We start from the raw sequence: 23,052 nt of genomic DNA, 5'->3' as shown, positions 1-23,052 counted from the left end.
CTGGGCCTTGATATCTCATGAAGGCACCTGGGTCCTTCACTTCCTGAAAAGGCCTTTCAGGTCAGAGGGGTCCAGTCAGCTGGGGGCTGGGGGCAGGAGACGAGGCCCAGAGGAGCCAGGAGTCCACGGTCACGGGGCTCCAGCGTCCAAGCTCTCCCTGAAGCAGCAGGTTTAGGTGGACACCTGGAATGGCCGCCCATTCAGGGCAGGGCTGGGAGGGGCAGGGTGTGCTGCTCAGAGTCTAGAGAGTTCTAGGAAATGTGATGCTGGGCCGATTCTGAAGGAGGATGATCTCCTCTTTAAAGCCTACCTCCTGGTACATCCCACCTGACAGCCCTGGAGCGTTTCTGGGAATCTCAAACATTGAGATCCCTGTTTTCCCCCCATTAGATTGAACTTCTTGGACCTCGGGGCTAAGTACTAGTCTCTGCAACGGTGGTTCTCAAAGTGTGGCCCAGGAACCCTCAGGGGGTACCTGAAACCTCTTCAGGGGTCAAACTTTTTTTGTAATAACACTAAGGCGTATTTGCCTCCACACGTCTCTCTCCCACATGCAGCTGAGTTTTCTGGAAGCGAGGTGACATGTGATATCATAACCGATTAAAATCAGAAGCAGATCTAAGCATCCAATTGTCTACAATTAAGTCAGGCAATAAAGAACTTTGCAAAAATCAAAACAATGCCATTCCTCCTACTACTTTTATTTTTGGTGGAAAATACACTTTTTATATAAATATCATATTTATGTCAACAAAGGATGGAAATGGATTTATTACTGCTGTTTATAAATGAATAAGTATTTTAAATATAAACAAATACATAAATCTTGTAAAACTTTTTCCATTTTAATTTCTCATATGGTAACTGATAACAGATACAACTCACATAAAAAAGCAGGGGGCTTCGGGTTCCTCTAATTTTTAAGATTGTACAGGAGTCCTGAGACCCACAAGTTTCAGAACTGCGGCTCTATCCTAAGTGTAGGAAATCCCTGGCACACAGACCACCTCTGTTCGCTCTCGTGCCCACGGCAGACATGACTAATCCATCACACGCATCCTTTCTCCTGCCTGCCGCCCCCTCCCCACCCGGGTTCCCCAGCAGAAGGGGAAATGGCCAGCGTGAGCCTGCCTCGGAGCTGCCCTCCCCCACCCCCCAGCCCTTACCTTTTCAAGATAATGAGGGCATGCATGGTCCACGGGAGGAGGAGCAGGGCCTGATTGAGCTGCACGGCTTCCACCGTCCTCCGGGCCACCATCTCGGGCTTCAGCGGCGGGAAGAGGTTGGGGAACCTGACGCAGGAAGAAACGACAGGGGATTCTTCTAGAGAAACCAGTGTTTCTGCTGACCACCTCCGTGGCTAACAAATCTGGCCCATCCTTCTGGTGTCTGCTCTTTGGGAGACTTGAGTCCCTTTAGAAGGTTCTGCCCACCCCCCCACCTGCTGCCCCAGAAGGGGTGGGAGTCCCCCCTTCCTTTTCTCCCCAGTGAGTCTCCCCTTGAGAATGGAGATCTTGTAGCCCATCCCCTGGGACCCATTCTCCAAAATGCTTCCCAGGGATCCTTTATCTAAAATGTCACTCTGATCATGGCGCTGCCTGGCCCAGACCCTCCCAGAGCTCCCAGTGCCCTGCACCGCCTTCCTCCTTGTGGGCCCCGCTCACCCACCGCCTGACCCCTCGCCCTTATCACTCTGCTCCAGCAATCCTGGCCAGCCTTTCTGTTCTTGCCACTTAAACTCTTTGCTGGCTCAGGGCCTTTCACCAGCTGTCCCCTCAGAGAGGGTTCTCGGCCCGTCCCCTCGGGGTGGCCTCTGATCTCCTCCCCCTGCTAATTCCCTTGACTGCATTGGCTGCCTCTAGAATGGCCTTGCTTGTCTGCTTGTCTCCTTGCTCATGGCCTGTCTCCCCGCCTCAGACTGTGCGTTCCACAAGGGCAGAGGTCTGGTCAGTCTTGCTCTCTGTTCTATCCCCTCTGTGCAGAGTCTGGTACATAGTGGGTGCTCAATCAATGCTCACCGAACGGATGGACACGGAACAACCTGCTGCTCCCCAAATGTGTCCTGCTTGCCCTGTCTGGAGGCAGGGGTCTACGGGAACTCTGCCCAGCTTGCTGCTTCCCTCGCTGATTCATTGATTCACTGACTGAGCCATCCAAACATTGACAGAGTGCTTTCCATGGGGTTGGTAAATGAACCACTGAATACAAGAAATGCCAGGGAGCTTTCTCATGCTTGTTCAGTTGTTCAGAGGCCTCCGACCGGAGACCCACACATCTCCCTAAGTGCCAGGCCCGTGCTAAATGCATCAGGAGCCGTTTGCTCCAATTTATAGGGAAGGAAGCTGAGGCTTTGGGGGAGATTAAGGGGGGCGGGGGGCTAAGGGCTCAAGCCAGGCCAGCATGGGCCCCAGGCCAAAGCTCTGTCCTCGCCCTCCCTCACAGCTTGTCCCATCCCTCTTGGGCCTGTAGGCACAGGGCTGACCTCGATCCCACAGAGGGCCTGTGTGCCGTTCGGGCCCCAGGAGCACTTAGGGCAGTAAGTCACTCAGAGCTGATGTTACCTGGAGCAAAGGCAACTCTTGGGACCCAAGCATGGGCTGGGTTGGCCTCAGAGAACCCGTGGGTGTCCCCCCCGACCCCATTCCCCGCCAGGGGCTTCCTTCGCTATCCCAACATGCAGCCAAGATGCTCACAGCCCTGCGATCTAGAAGGGCAGCCACTGGGGGCCTGCAGAGCTGAATGCGCTGAGGCCACTCACAGAGGCCGGGACAGACACCGCGGACAGTCTGGTTTTCCAGCCCCGACCTGGGCCGGTCCTGCTCGCTACTTGGGGGAAGGGAAGACAGGATGGATAGGCCAAGTTCTGTGGGTTCAGGGGGGCCCTTCCTAGTAAGACCCCTGCAGGAGAAGCTGACAGAGGATGCCAGCGTGCCCACTGGAGGGTCCTTCTTTCCTTCTTGGTGGGTGGGATGGGTACACAGGGAACAGGCAGAGCCTTTACCCCCACGGAGGCAGCCCAGACTTGTGGAAGAAGCATGTTCAGCCGATTTCCCTCTGTGTGGCCCTGGGCAAGTAACTTCGCTCCTCTGAGCCTCAGTTCCCACGTCTGTGAAATGGGAACAAGAGCGCTCTCACGAGGCTGCTGAGGGCCAAATGCAGCTGCGTTTATAAAGTAGCTGTTGTGGCTGGAACATAGAACAAGATCAGTAAATAGCGATTTGCAGACAAGAGCTCCCACCTCTACGACTCGCTCCTGCCAGAAAGCCCATCAGTTTTTTCATGGTTGGGGAGGAAGCCAATGTTTTTCTTTTTCTTCTTCTTTTTTTCTTTTAAGAAATGGGAGTTGGTTAAACACCAATCACCCCTTTATGACTCTCCCCACAGTGTGCGCAGATGTGCTCAGCCGCACATCCACAGGTAACTAACCTTCACCTGGTGCGTACTACTTGCCAGGCAGGCTAGTGGATTCCCACCTCGGGGCTCATCTAACCTGTGAAGCAGGGGGTACATTACCAATCCCTTCTTAGAGATGAAACCAAGGCACAGAAGAGCTAAAGTAACTTGTCCAAGGTCACACGGAGCTGGGGTTTGGCCCGAGACTGTGTGGGCCCCCACTCGGAACCACTGTAGAAAGGTGGCTTGGGGGAACCTCGCATTTCCTTAATGCGCTGGAGAGGAGGCTGCCAGAAGGTGAGACAGGCACCCTGCCAGAGGTCTGCTGATATCCCGCCCACTTCCATGTTCTGGAGCCCAGCGCAAGCCCTGGATTGCCCCTGCTGCATTTACAGAGCACCTCCCGTGTGCCCAGATGAAAAGAAGCCAAACCAAGAGGAGATGGGGGTGGGGGGGAAGCCAACACGGAACATTAACTGTCATTAATCCAACCTCCTCCACGTACGGAATCTACAGTGCTTGGCACGTGAGTCGGGTGGAAATTTCAGTGGCGCGCGGAAGGTATGATCTGTGAGGAAGGTTAATCACCTACGCCTTCTTGGAGATGCTCACTGTCGGTAAAGACAGGTATGTGCCAGGCTTTGCACCAGAACCTTCTGTGTGTTACTTCGACCCCTTCTCATGAGCCCCTGAGGGAAAAATGATTTCCACTCTTTTACAGGGGAGCAAAGTACGGCTCAGAGAGGTAGCAAAACTGGCTCAAGATTTTGCAAGTGCAGAGATGCGGGGGTGTCACCAAACCACTCTCGATACTAACAGTTCCGGGGGACTGAGGGATCCCCATATGGTCTGCTCTCTGCGAAAGGTCCTCCACTGGCCGACTCATTCGATTCCCACCAGGACCCTCCACGTCGTCCTCGTTTTTGGAAGAAGCTGATGTATATAATTTGGAAGGCAAATCTATAATTGTATGCCATGTTGCAAAAAGCAAGGAAAGTAGCTGTTGGGTAAGCCCGCATTTTCATTTACCTATGACTTTATGCCCCTTCACAACCCCACATCACTATAGTGCCAATTATTGGGCATGTACTATATACACACGTGGGGTTGCGTGCCAGGTCCCATTTTATCCTTATCACAGAACCCTAGGTGTGGACACCCTCCTCATCCCATTTTTTTTTTCTTTTTCCTTCTTTCTTTTTTTTTTAGAGTGAGCGAGCAAGCTGGGGGGAGGGGAAAGGGGCAGAGGCAGAGGGATAGAATCTTAAGCAGGCTCCACACCCAGCATGGAGCCCGATGTGGGGCTCAATCTCATGACGCTGAGATCATGAACTGAGCAGAAATCAAGAGTCGGATGCTTAACCGATTGAGCCACCCAGATGCCCCTCTCATCATCCCATTTTATAGATGAGCAATGGAGGCTGCAGTGGGGACTAATTGGACCCAGGGTCACAGGGGACATTACAGGTATAGGTGAGTTGGCACCAAAGCATGAGCTCTAAACCAAGGGTTCCCATTCCCTTTGATTCAACTGGCCTGGAGGAGAGGTGGTTGGGCTTCAGTATTTCTTTAAATTGAGCTATAATTTGCATACAATAAAAAAGGCATAAATCTTTAGGGTATAGCATGATATATGCTATATGGTATAGGCATTTTTTTACCTACGTAACCGCCATTCAGATCAGGAAGAGAGAACATTTTTAAAAGCCTAGAAAGTTCCCTTGTGCCTCCTCCCAAGCTATGTCCCCAGCCCTCCAGGGACGGCCACTGCGCTGACTTCTATTGCCATGGCCTGGCTCTAGAGCTTCATACGGTGCCTTCATGCAGAAGGCACTCTTGGGCATCTGGCTTCTTTTGCTCCACATAAGACTTTTGAGATTCATCCGTGCTGTTCATGGATGAACACTCTGTTCTCTTTTGATAGTTGGGGAATATTCCGCAGCACCCATGCATATAGAACTGATACTTTATAAAAGTCCCCTGACCCAAGAAGCAGGACCCTGAAGCACTACGGTAACCCACTGCCCTGCAGATGGAGAATCGGGTCTGAGACTACAAAGCCAAAGATAAAGGGCGCCGGAGATAGTTTTCACTGTCAGCTCTCCACGCGCGTACGCCGCTTGGCCCTGGTCCGATCTGCTGGGGGCCGTGGCGGGGGGCGGGTGGAGGGCTGGGGGGTGAGGGTGGGGAGGTGAGTCCCCCGCTCACTCACCTGACCCTCATGCCCTGGAACATCTCGGTGCTGGTGTGGAAGGGCAGCACGGTGGTGGCGCTGACTCCAGGACAGTCCAGCAGCCCCAGGGTGAGGCTTTCCATGAAGGCGAAGGCCGAGGCTTTGGACGTGCAGTAGTCAATGGCGCCGGGGATGGCGGAGAGTGCCAGCACGGAGTTGAGACACACAATGTGGCCATTCTGCAGCTCCAGCATCCGCGGCAAGAAGGCCTTGGTGGTCTGAGGGTGGGCGGGAGGTCAGTGTAGGGCCTCCAGCAGCCCCTCTAAACTTCTTCGGGGGAGAATGGGCCACCCCGGGGCACACGCGCCCCGCCGATGATGAGCTCTCCTAGGACGGGAGGGGAGGGGAGGGGGCCGAGGCCTGTCCGCTGCAGGGCCCTGACCGCCACATTCCTGTACGTCCACATGCCCCGGCCCCGGTGACCCTTTCCCCACGCCCAGACGGCACCCGGGAGGGATGGAACGGGTCACTGTCACACCCGGGGCTGGCTGTGGCCCGGGACAGCCCTTACCCAGAACTGGCCCAGGGTGTTGATGTGCTGTGACTTGAGAAGGGCGTCATCGTCACTGTCCATGAGGCTCTTCCCGTGGACCACAGCAGCATTGTTCACCAGGATGGTGATATCGCCCACCTGCGGGCAAGGGGGCCACGGGGCCGTTAGGGCACAGGGACCTGCCCCCTCAACACTGGCTGTGTGCCGCTGGACAGCCACATCGTCTCTCCAGACATCAACCTGGATTTGTGAGACAGGGCTGCCAGCCATCCCGGGGTCGATCTGAGGGTCCGAAAGACTTTATGGTACACAGCAGGTTTGTAATCAACGGGGTTATTGTTACATAAAAGCAGTTAACATTCACCATGTGCCAGATACCAAACAGGGTGGTTTTTGCTCCCTTAGAGCTCCACTGAGACATTCAGTGTAAACAGATGGCTGGAGTTAGGACAAGGATTTTCCCAGACAGCAATGGGACATTTGCCCCCCAAGCTCTAGGACAGAAACTCACAAGGTCTAAACTTCCAAAGAGGGCAACAGGGGATTACTCCTGTTATGCAATCAACCCACACCCCTTATCCCCGCCCCGAGTAGCACACACATGCACACACACGCTCACGCACACACAGCAGGGTCCAGCTTCCCAGGAGAGTCCCCAAAGATGCCCCGGAAACAGCCATTCTGCCATTAGCAATGCTCTTTCCCAGGCCAGGTGCGACTGATCTCTTTGGCTGGCATTCTCCTGGGTGTAGCCGAGCTCAGGACAGACCCTTCTAGGCCACTGACCTTCTCCCGGACAGCTTTGGCCGTCTGGTACACCTCCTCCCGGTTGCCCACATCACAGATGAAGTAGTGGCACTCGGTGCCCATCTGCCGAATCTCCTCCGTCGTCTCCTTCAGGCATTTCTCAGTCCGGCCCCAGAGGACGATCTGGAAGGAGAGGATGACAGAACTGATAAGTGGTCACTGGGTAAGCCGTTGTGATTCAGTGATTGGCATCAGAAATTCAGCACTCTGCCCGAGTAATGGGCAAGTGAAGTAACTGGCCTCCCTGATTGCATCCAAAGAGCATGTGCAAAAGCACATGGACAATAGGCTTTTCTAAAGGGATGAAGCCTATTCTGAAAGGAACGAGTAGTTTCTGAGCCCATTTATGACCGATCGATTGATGTGTTATTTACAAGTCCCTCTTAGACGTTGCTTTCCATAGGATGCCCTCTGCCAGCTCGATTCCAGAAGCCACAGCAGAACTCCTTCTCTACGGTGTTCTGGAATGCTCTCAGGAACATTAGAGCTAGAGCCAGGTTTATGAGCACCAGCCACCAGAAGGGACTGGAAGGTCCTGGCCGTGAGGCCCACGGAGGCGAAATGAGGCTCCCCACCTCGCTGCGGGCCCCCTGGGAAGGAGGGCGTGAGGAGAGGCACCAGGCTTCTACGGAGCAGGAGATGCTGCCGTCCCTACCGGTAATGAATGTGGAACCCGCCACACCAGGAGGAGACCCTGGTAGGGCTGATAAATGGATTCCTAACGGGGTGGGACAAATTTATGAATGGCTGGCCATAAAAGGCTCAGAAGAGAAGCCTGGCTAATTCTCAACCTTGACCTAAGCAAGAACAACCCACCTACCTCCCCATGACATGAGAGAGAGGCCCCTGTTGGTAAAAGGGCCTGAAGCTGGGGAACTAAGAATCCTCAGTGCAGAGGGACAGAGGGGAGCCTGGGAGGCTCAGTCAGTTAAGCATCCAACTCTTGATTTTGGCTCGGGTCATGATCTTGGGGTCGAGAGATAGAGTCCCAAGTTGGCTTGCACTCAGCACGGAGTCTGCTTGTCCCTCTCTCTCTCTCTCTCTATCTGAAATAAATAAATAAAATCTCAAAAAAAAAAAAAAAAGGAAGAGACAAGGTTTTCTTAGGGATTAGTCTAATGGGTTTCTATTTTTGTTTCTTCTTTCTTTCTAAAATTATCAATGAGGGGCGCCTGGGTGGCTCAGTCGTTAAGGGTCTGCCTTCAGCTCAGGTCATGATCCCACATCGGGCTCCCTGCTCCCCGGGAAGCCTGCTTCTCCCTCTCCCACGCCCCCTGCTTGTGTTCCCTCTCTCCCTGTGTCTCTCTCTGTCAAAAAAACAAAACAAAACAAAACAAAACAACAAAAAAACTCCCTCTTGGTGAGATTCATTAAAAAAATAAATAAATAAAATAAAATTATCAATGAAATTCCTCCTTGAAGGGCACCTGGGTGGCTCAGGGTCCTGGGATCAAGCCCCAAGTCAGGCTCCCTGCTCAGTGGGGAGTCTGCTTCTCTCCCTCCATCTCCCTCTGTCCCTCCCCCTACTTATGCTCGCTCTCTGTCTTTCTCAAATAAATAAAATCTTAAAAAAAAAATAAATTCCTCCTTGAAAAATAAAACTCAACATGAAACCCAGTGTGTGAAATGAGGGAAAGGAAGAAATTACATGTCCAACTGCATATTTTCTTCCTCTAGAAACAACTAATGAGAAGGGAAAAGTTGTGTTGGGCAGGCAAACATTTTCAAGTGGGAGTTACAGACGTGGCCCCAATTACACCAGCCCAGAATCCAATGGATTTCTCCAGTCTGCTTTGTGACACAGTAGGAGGAAAAGTCACACAGACAAGTAGTTGGAGGTGGGAACAGTTTATCAGCTGTGTACCTTAAAATCTCAGAACTTTTACTTAAGCGGAAAGGGCCCCAAAAGGGTGTAACTGGCAGGATACACACAAGAGCTGGGGGTCTCCGATGGATTTGCTTTTTTAATTAGAGTTTTTAAAACTTCCGAAATAATTTCAAAAAGAAAATAAAAGCATTTTTTTCAACTCCTGAAACATCCCTGGGAAAGCCTGGTTTGAAGACCCCACCTCGTCCAAGCACTTTGTTTCTTGCAATTGAAGTCTTAAAATACAGGAAGGGTTTTAGAAGGAAGGATTCCATCCGTGGCTCTCCATGACCACAAAAGTCCATCACGGGCAAACAGACTGCAATTAGGGAGGCTCCAAGGAACACTTTCTTGTCTGTTGAACTAAAAACAGACTAAGAATATGCTCCCCCAGGAGAGGCAGGGAGATTCACTTCAGGAAGAAGAAAACAAACATCTGTTGTAGGCAGGCAATTGGGTGTAAGCATCCTCCGCTCCACCAAACCTCACCCTTGCCTTGTGGTCATTGTCACCCAGTTTCCTTCCATCCTCTCTTGTTACCCCCCCGTCTGTCCAGCCTTCCTTCCTTCCTTCCTTCCTTCTACTCACTCTCTCCCATCATCTATCTACCCTTCCACCTAATTTCTGACTATGTCAGCCTGAGGTGAGGGTGATCCTTGGCCTCCTTTCTCCTGCTCCGGTCCCTGCCCAACTGTATCCTACCTCCAGCTCCTATGGGGAAGAGGACCACGGGGCTTGCACAGGTCCCTAGGGTCTGGCAGAAGGCAATGCCTCTGGGGACTGTGAGAATTTCTGGACAAGTGGAGAGAGAGGGGGAAGCTTAAAGCTGGCATGGGGTGTTGGCAGGTGCAGGGGTCCTAGGAGCACAAGTGATCACCTCAGAAGGTCTGGAGCAGCGGCACGGATAGGGTGCCCTTCGTTCTGGGAACCTTAGGTTGCTTCTCGGCACAAGCAGGTATGCGTGGGATTCCAGCAGAAGGGGCACAAAGGGCCCAGGGGCTCCTGACCGGATTAACTAACTCTTCCTGACCCCCCAGTTCTCAGAGAGGGCAAGGAGTGTAGAGCACAAATCCCCCTACCCCTGGTCTGCCCAGAAAACCAGGAGCCAGGAAACCAGGGAGGCCAGGACTGTCTACATGGCTGGAAGAACACCCTGAAGAGGGAAAGGGGCTGGAGTAAGGGGGTAAAATGAAAGCTGGGTCCCCTCGTCTACCATGGGCAGGGGATACACCCAGGCAGGACCCCCAGGTTTGACCATTTCCTTTTCGGGGTCTGTGGGGGATGCCGTGGGGGGCTGGCTTCCTCACGCTCTGTGCTCAGAGCCCCCACCTCTGCCCAGGCACTAGGACAGGTTTGCTTTCTGCCCACCCCACCCCAAGCCCACTGGGCTGGGAGCCCCCTGCGGGCCTCAAGTCTGACTTGTTCATCGCCGTATTCCAGTGCCCGGGAACGCACGGGCTGTTTGCTGAGTGAATGAATGTCTGGGGCCACACGTGGGACGGGCTGGGAGGAGGTTCAAGGCTGAGAGCATCCCATCTTCCTTGACGGAGCCATTTAGGGTCCCAGAACCTTCCACACAGAGTCTGCTTGGACCAAGATTTCAGTGAGATCCGGATTTCCCCAGAGTCTCAAAACTGTCCCGGGGCTGAGCTGTGAGAGACAGAGTCAAGTCAGAAGATCGGACCCTTGAAAAGCGGCAAGGGGTCAGTCTCAGGTGATAATGAGCCTCCGGCCTGTGCGTGCCTGCCTCGCTGGGTGGCCCAGGGCTGGTGTTCTGGGAATGGGAGGTGCGGGAGAGAGCGGAGGGAACGAACGGCTGGAGCTGCTCCTGCCACTGTCCCTTCCTGGCTTCTCCTCCTCCGGTCCCCTGCCCAGACCCCTCTGAGGACCCAGAGGCACCGAGCAGGGAACCGGCAGGTTCAGCCCAACAGGCCTGCCCCTGTGGTGCCTGTCCAGGGTCACCCGTGGGTGACCTGGGCAGCCGACAGGACAAGAGTCCCCCACCCAGCACCAGAACGAGGGAGAGGACGGGCAGGCAGGCGGCAGGGGTCCGAGGAGTGTGGGATGAGCAGCCTGAGGAGGGGACAGATTTGTGAAGTCCTTACTTTACCTCAAAAGCTCAGGGTGGCTTCCCATCCGCGGCCTCCCTGCCCCTCTGGGGGAAACAGTTAGCTCCCGTCCTTCGGGCTGCGTGGCTGGCCTACGTGCAGGGAAGGGGAGCAAGACCTCCAGCCTCCCAGGGGCGGTGGGCCCACACTGTCTGCCTCAGGGAGCCAGCGTTCCAGTGATGGAGGGCAGTGACTGGGCGAGAAAACCACCGGGCACAAATTACGGCGAATGGGGTAAAGAGTAAGTGGGGAGAACCTCATTTAAATTTGGGGATCGATGAGGTGGCTATGTTATGTCCATTGTACAGATGACGAAACTGCGGCCCAGAGAGGCTAAGCAACTTGTCTGAGGTCGCACAGCAACTAAGGGACAGCGCTGGGATTTGAACCAAGTTTTCTCACCAGCATTCACTCTCTCCCAGTAGGAGAAAAGCCATTGCCTCCTGGAGACAAAGAGCTGAGAAAATAAGCACAGCCTCTTGATATACCCTCATCTGCAGCTGTTAGAATGATGAGTGTTCACGACGCAGGAAAAGGCTGACGGATCTAACATTGGGGAAAAAAAGACTGCAGCCTTGTCCATATAGGATAATCTCAACTCTAAAAACATAACAGGTTTTTTTTTTTTTTAAGATGATATGTATTTATTTGAGAGAGAGAGAGAGAGTGGGTGGGGAGGGGTAAGCAAGCAGACTCCACTCCCCTCCCCTGCTGAGCAGGGAGACAGATGCGGGGCTCGATCCCACGGCCCAGGGATCATGACCTGAGCTGAAATCAAGAGGCACATGCTTAACCGATTGGGCCACCCAGGCGCCCCTAAAAGCCTACCAGGTTAATGGAAGCCGCCAGGCTATGGAAGAGCAGGGGTTGTCTCGGGTGGGATCGTGGCTGATTGTGGTTTGCTTCTTTATGCCTGGGTGTACTGAGAAACTACCTCTAAAGGACGGCGACCGTTATTTATGATCTTAAGAAAGGAAGGCAGCAGAAAAACTTCCACACACGTCGTCCCCCAAACAGCTCCTTCAACACACAGGTAACTCAGCACTGCGGGTCCCAGCCCTGCTTGCTCCCCAGCCCCCAGGTGCTGCCTCTCGGGAGCTCCCCTCCATCGTGAGGTGGCTGTCTATTTGGATCTCTCTCCCCATCATTGTGTGAACGAGCGAAGAAGCTCCCAGAGGTTCCACAGTTAGGGTTTACGCCCACGCCTCACACATTGCACTTGGCCCCAAGTGCACTGTCGTCACCATCTCCCTTTTAGATCCTGTCTCTTGGAGGGCAGGGAATAAATCTCACTCATTCTGAGTTCCCTGTGACCCTACCCAGTGCCCAGCACAGGCTGTTTTTCTCTGTTTTAAAGGCTACTGTGGACTCCTGTACATCCCACAGAACCCTGCTTGAATGCCCCCTCAGTTCTGAAGCTTCTCTGGTTATTCCTTCCGTCCTCCCTACAATAACAGTGCCATTATACAGCAGCTAACATCTAGTGAGCGCTTTCCGCAGGCTGGGTACATCCATGTGTTTTTTTCCTTTCATCCTTACCATTCCATGAGTGGGTAGAGTTATTCTGTTCAGAGGAGGCTCAGGCGGGTAAAATGACTCGCCCAAGGTCACACCACTTAGGAGCAGTGGTGCAGTGTGACTTGGGACACACATTCCCAGCTGCCAATACTAACCTTTGTTCGTGGATATCCCAGCCTCCCCTGGGAAAGCCTTCCTTTCTTGTAACCTTAGTATCCAGCATGGGCCTGCCACAGAGTACAAGCTAGCTAACACTGTCACGTGGCGTTGGCCCGGGGAGGTCTCTAGAAAAATCTGCTGACCAGAGAACAGTGAGTGACTCTACTCCACCCAGCCTGGCCTTCTTTGCCCAAAGGGGCTTGCATGAGTGCCTGGACTTGGCATTCATTGGTGGAGCTCAGCTGCAGAGCACAGTTCCCCCCTGCTCCCCCCCCCCCCCGTGACGTGAGCTGGGTGGTCTCTGGGTGGGTCCCAGGAGGAGCATCTGTTTATAATTGGGAGCCCCGGAAAGATCCAAGTCCCTGGGAAGGTCGTTAGCAGAACAGCTCATGTCTCGTGGGCTCCATGTCTTGGAGCAAAGTGGTGCTGAGTTGGCTTCTCAGAAGGAAGAAGATACCCCCCCAGAGACCACAAACCATGGCAGGGTGGTAGGGGGGAAGGTCATGATTTGGAGGGTGCACAGCTCTCCTCCACTCTGAGCACCTCCAGTGGGAGAACATTAATAACAATCCAGCCTTGTGGACAGATGAGAACGAGCAAACACCAAAACTCAGTGTGCCCAGGAAGGGGTGGGTGAGCGGTGTACAGGGGTGCGGGCAGGTAATGCTGAGAGCGTGGACACGTACTCTCCAGTGTAAGTTAAATTTTGAGTTTCCCCTTCTTTCCTAGTCCTGTCCATTTCCAAAAAGAGATCCTCTACCTTTTGAGTAGAATGACCTAGAACACAGGCTCAGGAGCCAGACTGGTTGGGCTCAATTCTCTGATCTACCACTCAGGAGTCACACGAACTTAGCAAACTCATGGAGCCTCTCTATAAATTAAGGTTATTCATTTCAAAGGGTGGCTTGGAAGATGCAGAAAGGACATGATAAATGCTGGCTATTCTTCGTATTAATCCAAGAACAGAAATAGGTCCCCCCTTGCTCGCAGAAGATCCCACTACCCCCCCATAAAAATGGAGTCACGGGGTGACAGTTGACTGAAAGACCCGAACCGGGACTCCGCTGCCTTGTTTCTAGCCACAGCCTTAACTGGGGCAGAACCACAGGATCTTAGAGACCCCTCCATTTCCATCCTTCCAGCTGACTTAGAAGACACTCCTTTGTCCACACCCCTGGCCCACGAAGGTGGAGACCATCGTCAATACTGTCCAACCTCAGAGTGGGCTGCAGGGCATCCTGTAGGAAGGTTTCCCAGGAGAGGTTTTTATGCTGTGCTCTGGGAACCCTGGGGAATCTAGTGAGGAGCCCCGAGGGCTGTTGAGGGGTGGGAGGCTTGGTAGACAGGGTCCCAGCCCCATCCTACTGGCCATCCAGAGCAGGGGCAGGTTTTTAAAGAAAATATTTATTTATTTATTTATCCATCCATCCATCCATCCATCCATCCATCCATTCATTCATTCATTCATTCTGGTGCGGGGGAGGGAGAAAGAGTCTTAAGCAGACTCCCTGCTGAGTGTGGAGCCTAACACAGGGCAGTATCCCACGACCTTGAGATCAGAACCTGAGCGGAAACCAAGAGTCCGGCGGGCGCTTAACCGACTGCACCACCCAGGTGCCCCAAGAGCAGCGGCGCTTTTTTTTTTTAAGATTTTTTAATTTATTCATTTGAGAGAGAGAGTAAGGAGAGCACAAGCAGGGGAGAGGGTCAGAGCAAGAGGGAGAAGCAGGCTCCCCGCTGAGCAGGGTGCCCAATGCGGGGCTCGATCCCAGGACCCTGAGATCATGACCTGAGCCGGAGGCAGACGCTTCACCGACTGAGCCACCCAGGCGCCCCAGTTGGGACACTTTTATTAGTTTTCTAGAACAGCTATTTCTACAAAGATTCTGTTGCTAAAAATAAAATAAAGTTTGAATGCTAGCGCTCTGGATCCTTAGCTCTTTCTTCTCCAGGACAGAAGCTTTTTCTCTAGGAATGAACCCCAGTTTCTGCCTCTAGCTCCCACCCATTGGGAGTACCAGCTGGTCCACCCACACACGCCGCCAGCCTACCAGCCCTTCTTCCAAAGGCAACACTTCAAAATCAACGACAGTGATGGGATACCTCCTCGAGACATTCTGGACTTTCTAACCTTTCCACCTTCCCTTCCCGGAGCCCCGTTTCCACACTCCACACATCCCTGTCCATACGCTGCCCTCAGGTTCATTACCCATGTCCTACCACGGATGCCTGACCCCAGCGGGTCAGAGGTGGCAAAAGCACCGGGCCTCTTTGCCAGGCACTTGGGCTAGAGTTGGCTCCCCCTTCCCGTCCCTGCACTGCCGAGCTGCCCGAGTGACGGGCAGGACAGGCTTGAGCTGCCTTCGTTCCCTGTTCCAGCCTGCCGAGAATGTTCTGGCTCCCACTGGCTCGCTGTTGGAGAGGACCGTTACGGAGCTCCTCAAATGAGATCAGGCAGCAACTGTCTTCCTCCTGCAAGTCCCTGACCACAGCCTGGACAGAGACTTCCTCCCTCCAACGTGCCGCCTGGGACTGGCCCTTGGGCACGGCCGGGATAACCATGAGCGTCATGCGGGACACCCGCTGCAGGCTCTCACCTAGTCCTCTGACAGCTCTAGGAGGGAGGGACTGTGCCCGTTCCAGGCACTTGAGATGGAGTGCTCACAGCTGCCCTGCGGGTGTGTAACAGCTTGACTTGCGTCCCCCAAGAAGATACGTCCAATTCCTGATCCCTGATACCCATGCATTTGGAAAAAGCATCTTTGCAGATGTAATTAAGTTAAGGATCTTGAGATGAGATCACCCTGGATTAGGGTGGACCCTAAAATCTAATGACAGGTGTCCTTCGAAGAGACAGAAGAGACACACACAGAGAAAAGAGGAGACTCCTCCCAGGCAGCAGCCACAGAAGCGTGGTCCTGGAGAAAGGAAGGAAGGGTGTCTAAGCCACCTTGGGGCTGGTGGAGTGGAGCCCCCAGGAGAGGATGGTAGCACGGACGGGTGGAGGTAGAGTCCAACTACACAGTGCCCTTGGCCACTAGGACCAAGAACATGCGTCTGATCCATAGATAATATGCGGCCATTGGAGGATTTTTTTTTTTTTTTTAGAGCCGTTTTAGGTTCATAGCAAAACTGAGCAAAAGATACAGAGATTTACCCCCTGCACCCACTCCTGCACAGCCTCCCCATTACCAACATCCCCTCCCAGAGTGGTAGACTTGTTACAGCCGGTGAGCCCGCACCGACACATCCCAATCACCCAAGGTCCATAGTTGACACTAGGGCTCGCTGCTGGTGGTGTACATTCTGGGGGTTTGGACAAATGTATAGTGACATCTTATCCACCACCGCAGTCTCATACAGAACAGTTTCAACTGCCCTCAGAAGCCTCTGTGCTCCACCTGTTCATCCTTCCCTCCTTCCAACCCCTGGCAACAACTGACCCTTTTAAGGTCTCCGTAGTTTGGCCTTTTCCAAAATGTCATATGGTTGGAATCACAGTATATAGAGACTTTTCAGATTGGCTTCTTTCACTTAGTAATATATATTTAGGGTGCCTCCATGTCTTTTCATGGCTTGACAGCTCAGTTCTTCTCAGTGCTGAATAATATCTCATTGTTTGAATGTTTCGGTTTATTTATCCATTCGCCTACTGGAGGGCATCTTGGGGGCAAGTTTTGGCAGTTATGAATAAAGATGCCATAACATCCTTGTGTACGTCCTTGCTTTTTTACTTTCCAGATCTCTCCCAGTCCCTGGGACACATATCACCCTCCATGACAGAAGTCTTATGTCCCTGAAGATAGAGGGTGCCCCCCCCAACCCCATACTTCCCACCTGCCAAGAGCCATGTCTTCAGCAACTATTCGGAAACCAAATGTGACAATTGGGAGTCCCCATCTCATCCCAGGGTGTGATTCTTGTGAATCTTTCTGGTTCCAGGACCACTGGGAAAACCCTCCAGGGAAACTACCTCAAAGGCCGACTCTACAGAAGAGCAGACAACTTTTCCCTTCCAGCAAGAAACTCAAGAGCTGATGCTCCTTTTCACAACATTCACAGCCTATGAGCCTGGCCCAAGGGCTCCACCTCCTTCTGTCTACCCTTAGACCACACTTGGCAAAACCTGGGGGTGGGCAAACTCGAGCCAGAGGTGTTAGCTGAAGCCCCATGACCTTTGCCTCAGTCCCTCCCTCCGGACCTCCTGGTAGAGAACACCACCTAACCTTGAGGTGCAGGGACTGGGAAGGGGTGGGGGGAGGAGAGCCAGCGGTTACAGGCCACTCTATAGCACGGTGTCCATCTTCAGTAGCACCAGCCTGAGAGATGGGACCAGAAGTGCAGTGCATGGATGAAGCCCAGACCAAGTAATTCACGCAGGGTGCAAAACCACAAGTTTCAAAGCAACGCTTCAACCTAGACCCCAAAGCCAAGCTTCTTCACTGCTCCCTGTCCTGACTCACGCACTCACACGTTCAAGGGGGATTACTGAGTGGTGACTACGCGCCAGGCAGTGTTGGAAGTAGGACATAAATTCATCGCATTCTCCTGGCGTTTGTTTTCATGTGTGTATGGGGAAGACAGGGACAATGAACCTGGGAACAAACTGACTATGTAACATGTATAAAGGTGACCGAAAGTGCATGGGAGGAACAGGAAGCTTTGTAGGGGGGCTGGATGGAATGATCATGGGTTAGGAAGCAGGGGACACGGAAACCCTCTCTGGTAGGGTAACATCTGGGCAGACCTGAGGGAAGTGAAGGAGGGAACGATGCAGACATCTGGGGAAAAAATATTCCAGGCAGAGGGAACAGCTAGTGCAAAGGCCCTGGGGTGGGAATGAGCTCAGGGTGTTGGGGGAGGTCCAGGGGCAGAGCTGAGTGGGAGACATGAAGCTGGGGACTGTAGCTGGGAGGGGTGTGGGGGCTGTGAATTCTATTCCCAGTGAGAACAGAAGCCCTTCAGAGGGTTGTGACCAGAGAGTTGACAGCCTCTGACTTGGACTTTGGAACCAGTTCTGACTGCCCGACTGGGGGGTTTGGAATGAGGGTGGGAACCAGAGCAGAGGAGCGGGGCGGAGTGGGCAAGCAAGTGACGGATGAGCTAGTTGGAGGACCCCACCTGGGGCAGCTGGGTAGAGCCCATGGAAGAGGAGGGGTGCAGGACTGCGCTGCCAGAGGAAGAGGGGTTCCAAGAGGCCCCCAAAGGGTTTGGCCTGAGGAAATGGGAGAACGGTTGTCATGCCCTGAGCCCCTGAGCCTCCCTCTCCAGGAAAGGTTGGCTTTGGCAAGTCCCAGGTATGGAGGAAGAGAAAGATCCTGACTCGGATCCCCAGGTCCCTTCTACTCCAAGAACACTCGGCTTAAGCAAAGTGAGGGGGAGGGGTGGCGGTGAGCGAGGGAACAGTTCCAGGTGGCAAGGGCAGCCTCCCCAGGAAGGGGGTGCCTGGATGCCAGCCAAGCAGGCCAGCTACCCACCTAGGGCGCTGGTAAACACACCAGTTCCAATAACAAAGCGCCGGCCACCACACCCCTGCCGCCGCCCCCCCCCCCCCCCCGGCCCAGCTAATGGGCCTCCGCAGCAGGCTGCGATCTGGGAGGCAAGTCTGCGCTCACATGAAGGGGTGAGGGGGTGGCAGGAGGAGCCGCCGGGCGAAACCTCAGCGGGTCTGGCAGGAGGCTCCAGGAAGTCTCTGAAAGTGGGCCCAGGGGCGGGCGGAGGGTGGGGACCCGCGGGGGTCCCGGGAGGGGGTGGGACGGGGCTGGGCTGGAGTCCTGGGTGGGGATTGGGCCCGGATCCCATTTGGCAGAAGGAAAAGGAAGGGAAAGGGTAGGGGAGAGGAGTGGGAGGTAGATGTGGAGGGGGTGGGGCAGGGCTATGGTCCCTCCCGGAGATGAGGAGGGGCGTCTGGAAGGTGTCCGGAGCGTGGCTGGGGTAGGGTGTGGGGACCAGGTTGGGCTGGGTTGGGGTGTGGGTGGGTGGGGCACGGATGGGGAGGGGGTAGGGAGTTGGGGAGGAGGGCCAGGTTGGGGATAGGGGTGGGGGCGCGGTTGGGGCGGGGTGAGGGGGTGGGCCAGCTTGGAGCTGGGGTTGGGGTGCGGGTTGGGGGCGTACGGATAGGGGGGCGGAGGAGGTGGGGAGGCGGGTCAGGTTGGGGATGGGGTGGGGGCGCGGATGGTGCTGGGTGGGGGGCAGTTGGCGAGGGCCAGGTTGGGGATGGGGTGGGGGTGCGGTTGGGGCTGGGTGGGGGGCAGTTGGGGAGGAGGGCCAGGTTGGGGTGCAGATCGGAGGTACTGATGGAGAGGGTTTGGTGGGGAGGAGGGTCGGGTTGGGGGATAGGGGTTGGGTGCGCGTATGGGGCGGGGTGGGGGGGGAGGCAGGGAGGAGGCCGGATTGGGGTCGGGTCGCCGATGGGGGTTGGAAGGGGTGCCGCTCCAGCCACAGGGACCGCCTGCGCTTCCTCCCCGCGGCCGAGGGGTAAACAAACGCGGTGACGTCAGGGGCGCCGCTGGCCCGAGGCTGAACCCGGCGCTGTAAATGAGATGCAAGGTGCCAGCAGGCTCCAGGCCGCGAGGCCTGCGCGCCACACACGCTCCTCTGCGCCGGCCTGAGCTTACCCCAGCTGCACACACGGACAGGATGCTGCAAACGCCACCAGACATTGCAACACGCAGCCAGTCTGCTGGCCGCAGCGTGAACCCTCCGCCGCCCCCCTGGCAGGCACCGGCCCAGCTGGAGCGCAGCCTCCCTCCTCCCGAGCATCCCGGGGCGGCGGCGGGGGGGGGGGGGGGGGGGGGAGCGGCTGGCAGCTTCCACCCAGCTGGGGTCAGCCTCTCCACTGGGGACCCCATCCTCTGCCTCCCCAGGGGGCCTCCCAAACCGAGGGCTGGGCCTCTGGGGTCAGCTTTGGGCTCTCTGCCCAACAGATTGGGGAAATGCCTGCCTTTGTGCGCGGCTTTCTGGGAAGCTCATCCCTCTTCATGGAAGCAGAGGTGCTGGGGTGCAGAGGCCCTTCCTCCAGGTGTCAGCAGATGCCAGGCGGTCCGATAGCTGCCCCCCAGCCACTCCCCACCTCCTGCGAGCAGGGGACCCCGGTTTATTCCAGGGAGCTCCCAGAACAGCCCTGGACCGCAGGCTCTTGGGAATGGAAGGCAGCCGGGCTGGGGCTCGCAGGCGGCACTGTGTTCTGGAGTGGATTTGCTGTGTGACTTTTGGATGAGTCACTTGGCATCTCTGGGCTTCACCATCTCCCTCTGGGGAAGTGGGGAGAATCGAAACTGGCCTCCCTGTGCTGGGGTGGGAAGGTTAAAAGTGCAAGAAACCTTCACCAGGCTGCAGGGGCTGGCTAGCAGCCTCAGACGCAGGGGCCTGACACAGAACTTGGAGACTCCCAGAGAAACTGAGGCAGGGCCTCTCCTCACCCACCTACCAAACTTGCCTTCTGGGTTTACTGTGAGTGGTGGGAGCTGTGGGGATATATGGGTAAACAGTCCCCTGGGCCCAAGGAGCCCCCACACTGGCTCCCCTACTTGGACTCCAGAAATTCAAGTTCCTTGTGGGGGTTGGGGGAAACTAGATAAATGACCACAGATGTTTTAAAAAGGACCCCAGGAACGTAGCAAAGCACAGCTTAACACCAGCTTCCCTGTCACCGAAGTTAATATTTAAATCTCTCTCCCTCCCATCACCCTGTTTTATGGTCTTGACGGCATCTTGTCATTGTCTGAAATTTTAACAGTTAGTTCTTTGCTCCCCCAACACACACATTCTAGAATGTAGGCTCTCAGGATGAATTCCCAGCACCTGGTATGGTCATGTGAATGAATGAATGAAATCGTGGCTCTCACTAGGACCGGCCACATCATTTGTGGGGCCCCATGCAAAAGATCAACGCAGGACCCCTAGTTTAAAAATTATCGAGGATTTTAAGACGGCAACAGCGGGACATTCAGAAGTGCAGGACCCTCCTGAGCATGGGGCCCTGAGTATGCGCACAGGTGCCACACCCAGGAAGCCGGGCAGGGCCGTTCCACCGAGGGTGCTCGATAGCAATACCCAGGGGTACCCAGTGCCAAGTCACCCCTCACCCAACCCCTCAGCCTCAGTTCCCAAATCCAAAATCTCCAAAGTCCTTTTTTTTTCCTCTCTTAATTTCACCCACACATTTAAGCAAGTCCTCAAGGCGCTTTGGACCTGAGCTATTGGCCCATCTTACAGATGGGGCACTGAGGTCCCGGAAATGTCAAGGGCCTGGCCAGGAGTGGCTAAGCTGGGAAACCAACCCTGGCAAAGACTTGTCGGAGCTGCTGGTGGAGGTGAGAATACAGCTGTTGTCCGGGGAAGGAGTAGGCAGGTTTTTTTTCACTTTCAGCACCCCCTTCCTATATCCCAACCAGACATTCGAAGGTCCCTGAGCTCGTGTGCCCAATAACACACAGCTGGTGTGTCCCAGGAAGACCTCGGGCTAATTAAGCATGATTTATGGCCCGGTCTCCTGAGGACAAGCTTTAAATTACTTGCAAGCTGTGCCAAGGTAACTATCTATCCTACAGGCTGTTAATTAGGAATTGGTTTAATCTCTGCTGGATGAAGGTCAAACGCCACGGAGTTGACCCTGCTGGCGGGCTGGCGTCGTGCTATCAGGCTGGGGATCTGGGCCCGGAGGGCTGGGGGATTCAGGGAAGCAGTGGACACTGCAGCGGGAATCGGTCTGGCCGACACATCCTGCGCAGGCGTGGATGCTGGGAGCAAACCCGCCCGGGCCTCGCGCGGCACAGGAAGCTGGGCCAGGAGGGGCTTCCCCTTGGCGCCAGCCCAGCACAAAGTGGAGAATTCTTCCAGAAAATCAGCCTCCCCTCACCCTCCAGGAACCCAGTCCGGTCCTGCACTGTGTAGAAACCCTTCTGTGGCTCCCCAGTGCTCTCCCCATCAAGTCCCAACCACGCACCGTGGCCACCAAGTGCCATGAGGGGTCGCCCTGCCCACCTCCCACCACCCTCCTCACACTTCCCTTCCAGCCAGGCCACGCTCTTCCCCTTTGCCTGGGGTGTTTGCTTTCTGTGGTCCCCACCTCATCCTCCTCAGTGCCTCCCCTGAGACGCCCGGCCTGGCCACCGCCAGACCTCCTTCCCCAGAAGCCAGACCACCTGGCTTCCAATCCCATGACTATGGGTGCTGTGTGACGTGAGGTGAGTACTTAGCCTCTCTGAGCCTGAGTTTTCTCATTTTTTAAAAATGGGGACAGGAATAGTTCCTACCTCATAGGGTTACTCTGAGGAGCAAACTGGATCATCCCTGTAAGTCACTTCGTGTGTAGGAAGAACTGCACAGACGGCAAAGTCAGACATTGGTTGGAAAGCCCAGGCCACTGGTCCATTTCCTTAGCTAGACTGAGGCTGGGACCCAGAACTGTGTTTTTTCTTTGTAATGCCCACCGGGTCCCTGTGACCTGGGAAAGCCCCCTATATATGTCCTTCCCTCCTGTCAAATCTACTCCCAGTAGGAAGCCTTCCGGGTTGACCCAGAGTATTCTCTCCCGTGGAGCAGTTGCCCACCCAGCGCAGGGTCAGTAAAAGTCCCCTGTTTCTGTTTTGCTCTCCAAGGGCAAACCTTAGGCCACAGACTGCCCTAGTCACAAAGCCGGCCACTCTGTGGCGGGAACTGTGACATCTTCCCTCCCTGGTGACTCCGGGGGTGGGGGGGTGGGGCACTTGGAACAGAGCTTTGTATTCAGCAGGTGCTCTGGGCAGGGGCAACCGGCATTTTCTGAGCCCCTGCCCAGCATGTTGGACCATCTCCTGGAATCCTACCAAAGGCCCAGGGAGGGAGGTTGGGATTAGCACTGTCACTTTGCGGATGAGAAAGCTTGCCCGGGACACGGGTCCTGATCCCCAGAAGTTGTGAATGTGTTACTTGCCGTGGGAAAGGAGGGTTAGGGTTGCAGATGGAATTAAATTTGCTAATCAACTCACTTTAAAATAGAAAGATTATCCCGGATTATCCAGGCGCGCCCCGTAAATCACAAGGGGCCTGAAACCTGGACAAGGGAGACAGAAGAGGGGAATAAAGGGAAGATGCGAGCATGGAAGCTGCTGGCTTTGAAGACGGAGGAAGGGGCCATGAGCCAAGGGACACAGGTGCCTCTGGAAGCTGAAAGGGCAAGGATATGGATTTCCCCCCAGAGCCTCCAGAAGGAAGGCAACCAGGGCCCCTCGACGTCAGCCCAGTGAGACCCGTGTCGGATTTCTGACCTGCAGCGCTGGAAGAGCATAAATGCGTGCTGTCTCAAGTCACCGAGGGTGCGGCAGAGTGTTAGAGCACCCACAGGAAGCTCCTACGGGGCGGTGGAGGGGCTTGGCCAAGGCCACCGGCCAGAGAGGCTGGGACTGAAACTCCGTCTGTCTGCCCCAGGCTGTGGGCCCCCAGTGGCACAGCGGCCCCGCCCCAGCTCACCTGTCAGCATTACTTAAAACAC

General features: G+C 54.9%; 1 protein-coding gene across 1 annotated transcript in view; it reads right to left on the bottom strand.

Annotated features, from left to right (window-relative positions):
• The window catches only part of DHRS3 (dehydrogenase/reductase 3), a 38,191-nt gene that overhangs the window by 1,585 nt on the left and 13,554 nt on the right, over positions 1 to 23,052 (bottom strand). Inside the window, exons 2-5 of the mRNA XM_028108624.2 lie at positions 6,906 to 7,049; positions 6,138 to 6,257; positions 5,606 to 5,844; positions 1,167 to 1,292 (exon numbers count right to left, since the gene is read on the bottom strand). Of these exons, the coding sequence (XP_027964425.1) occupies positions 1,167 to 1,292; positions 5,606 to 5,844; positions 6,138 to 6,257; positions 6,906 to 7,049 (629 nt within the window). The remainder of the gene's footprint in view (positions 1 to 1,166; positions 1,293 to 5,605; positions 5,845 to 6,137; positions 6,258 to 6,905; positions 7,050 to 23,052) is intronic.

Source organism: Eumetopias jubatus, unplaced genomic scaffold (genome assembly GCF_037043125.1).
Source record: "Eumetopias jubatus isolate StellerSeaLion01/CBP00866 unplaced genomic scaffold, mEumJub1_p1.0 scaffold_4, whole genome shotgun sequence".
Taxonomy (NCBI): domain Eukaryota; kingdom Metazoa; phylum Chordata; class Mammalia; order Carnivora; family Otariidae; genus Eumetopias; species Eumetopias jubatus.
Note: the sequence above shows the minus strand (reverse complement) of the source record. Positions and strands in the feature narration are given on the sequence as shown.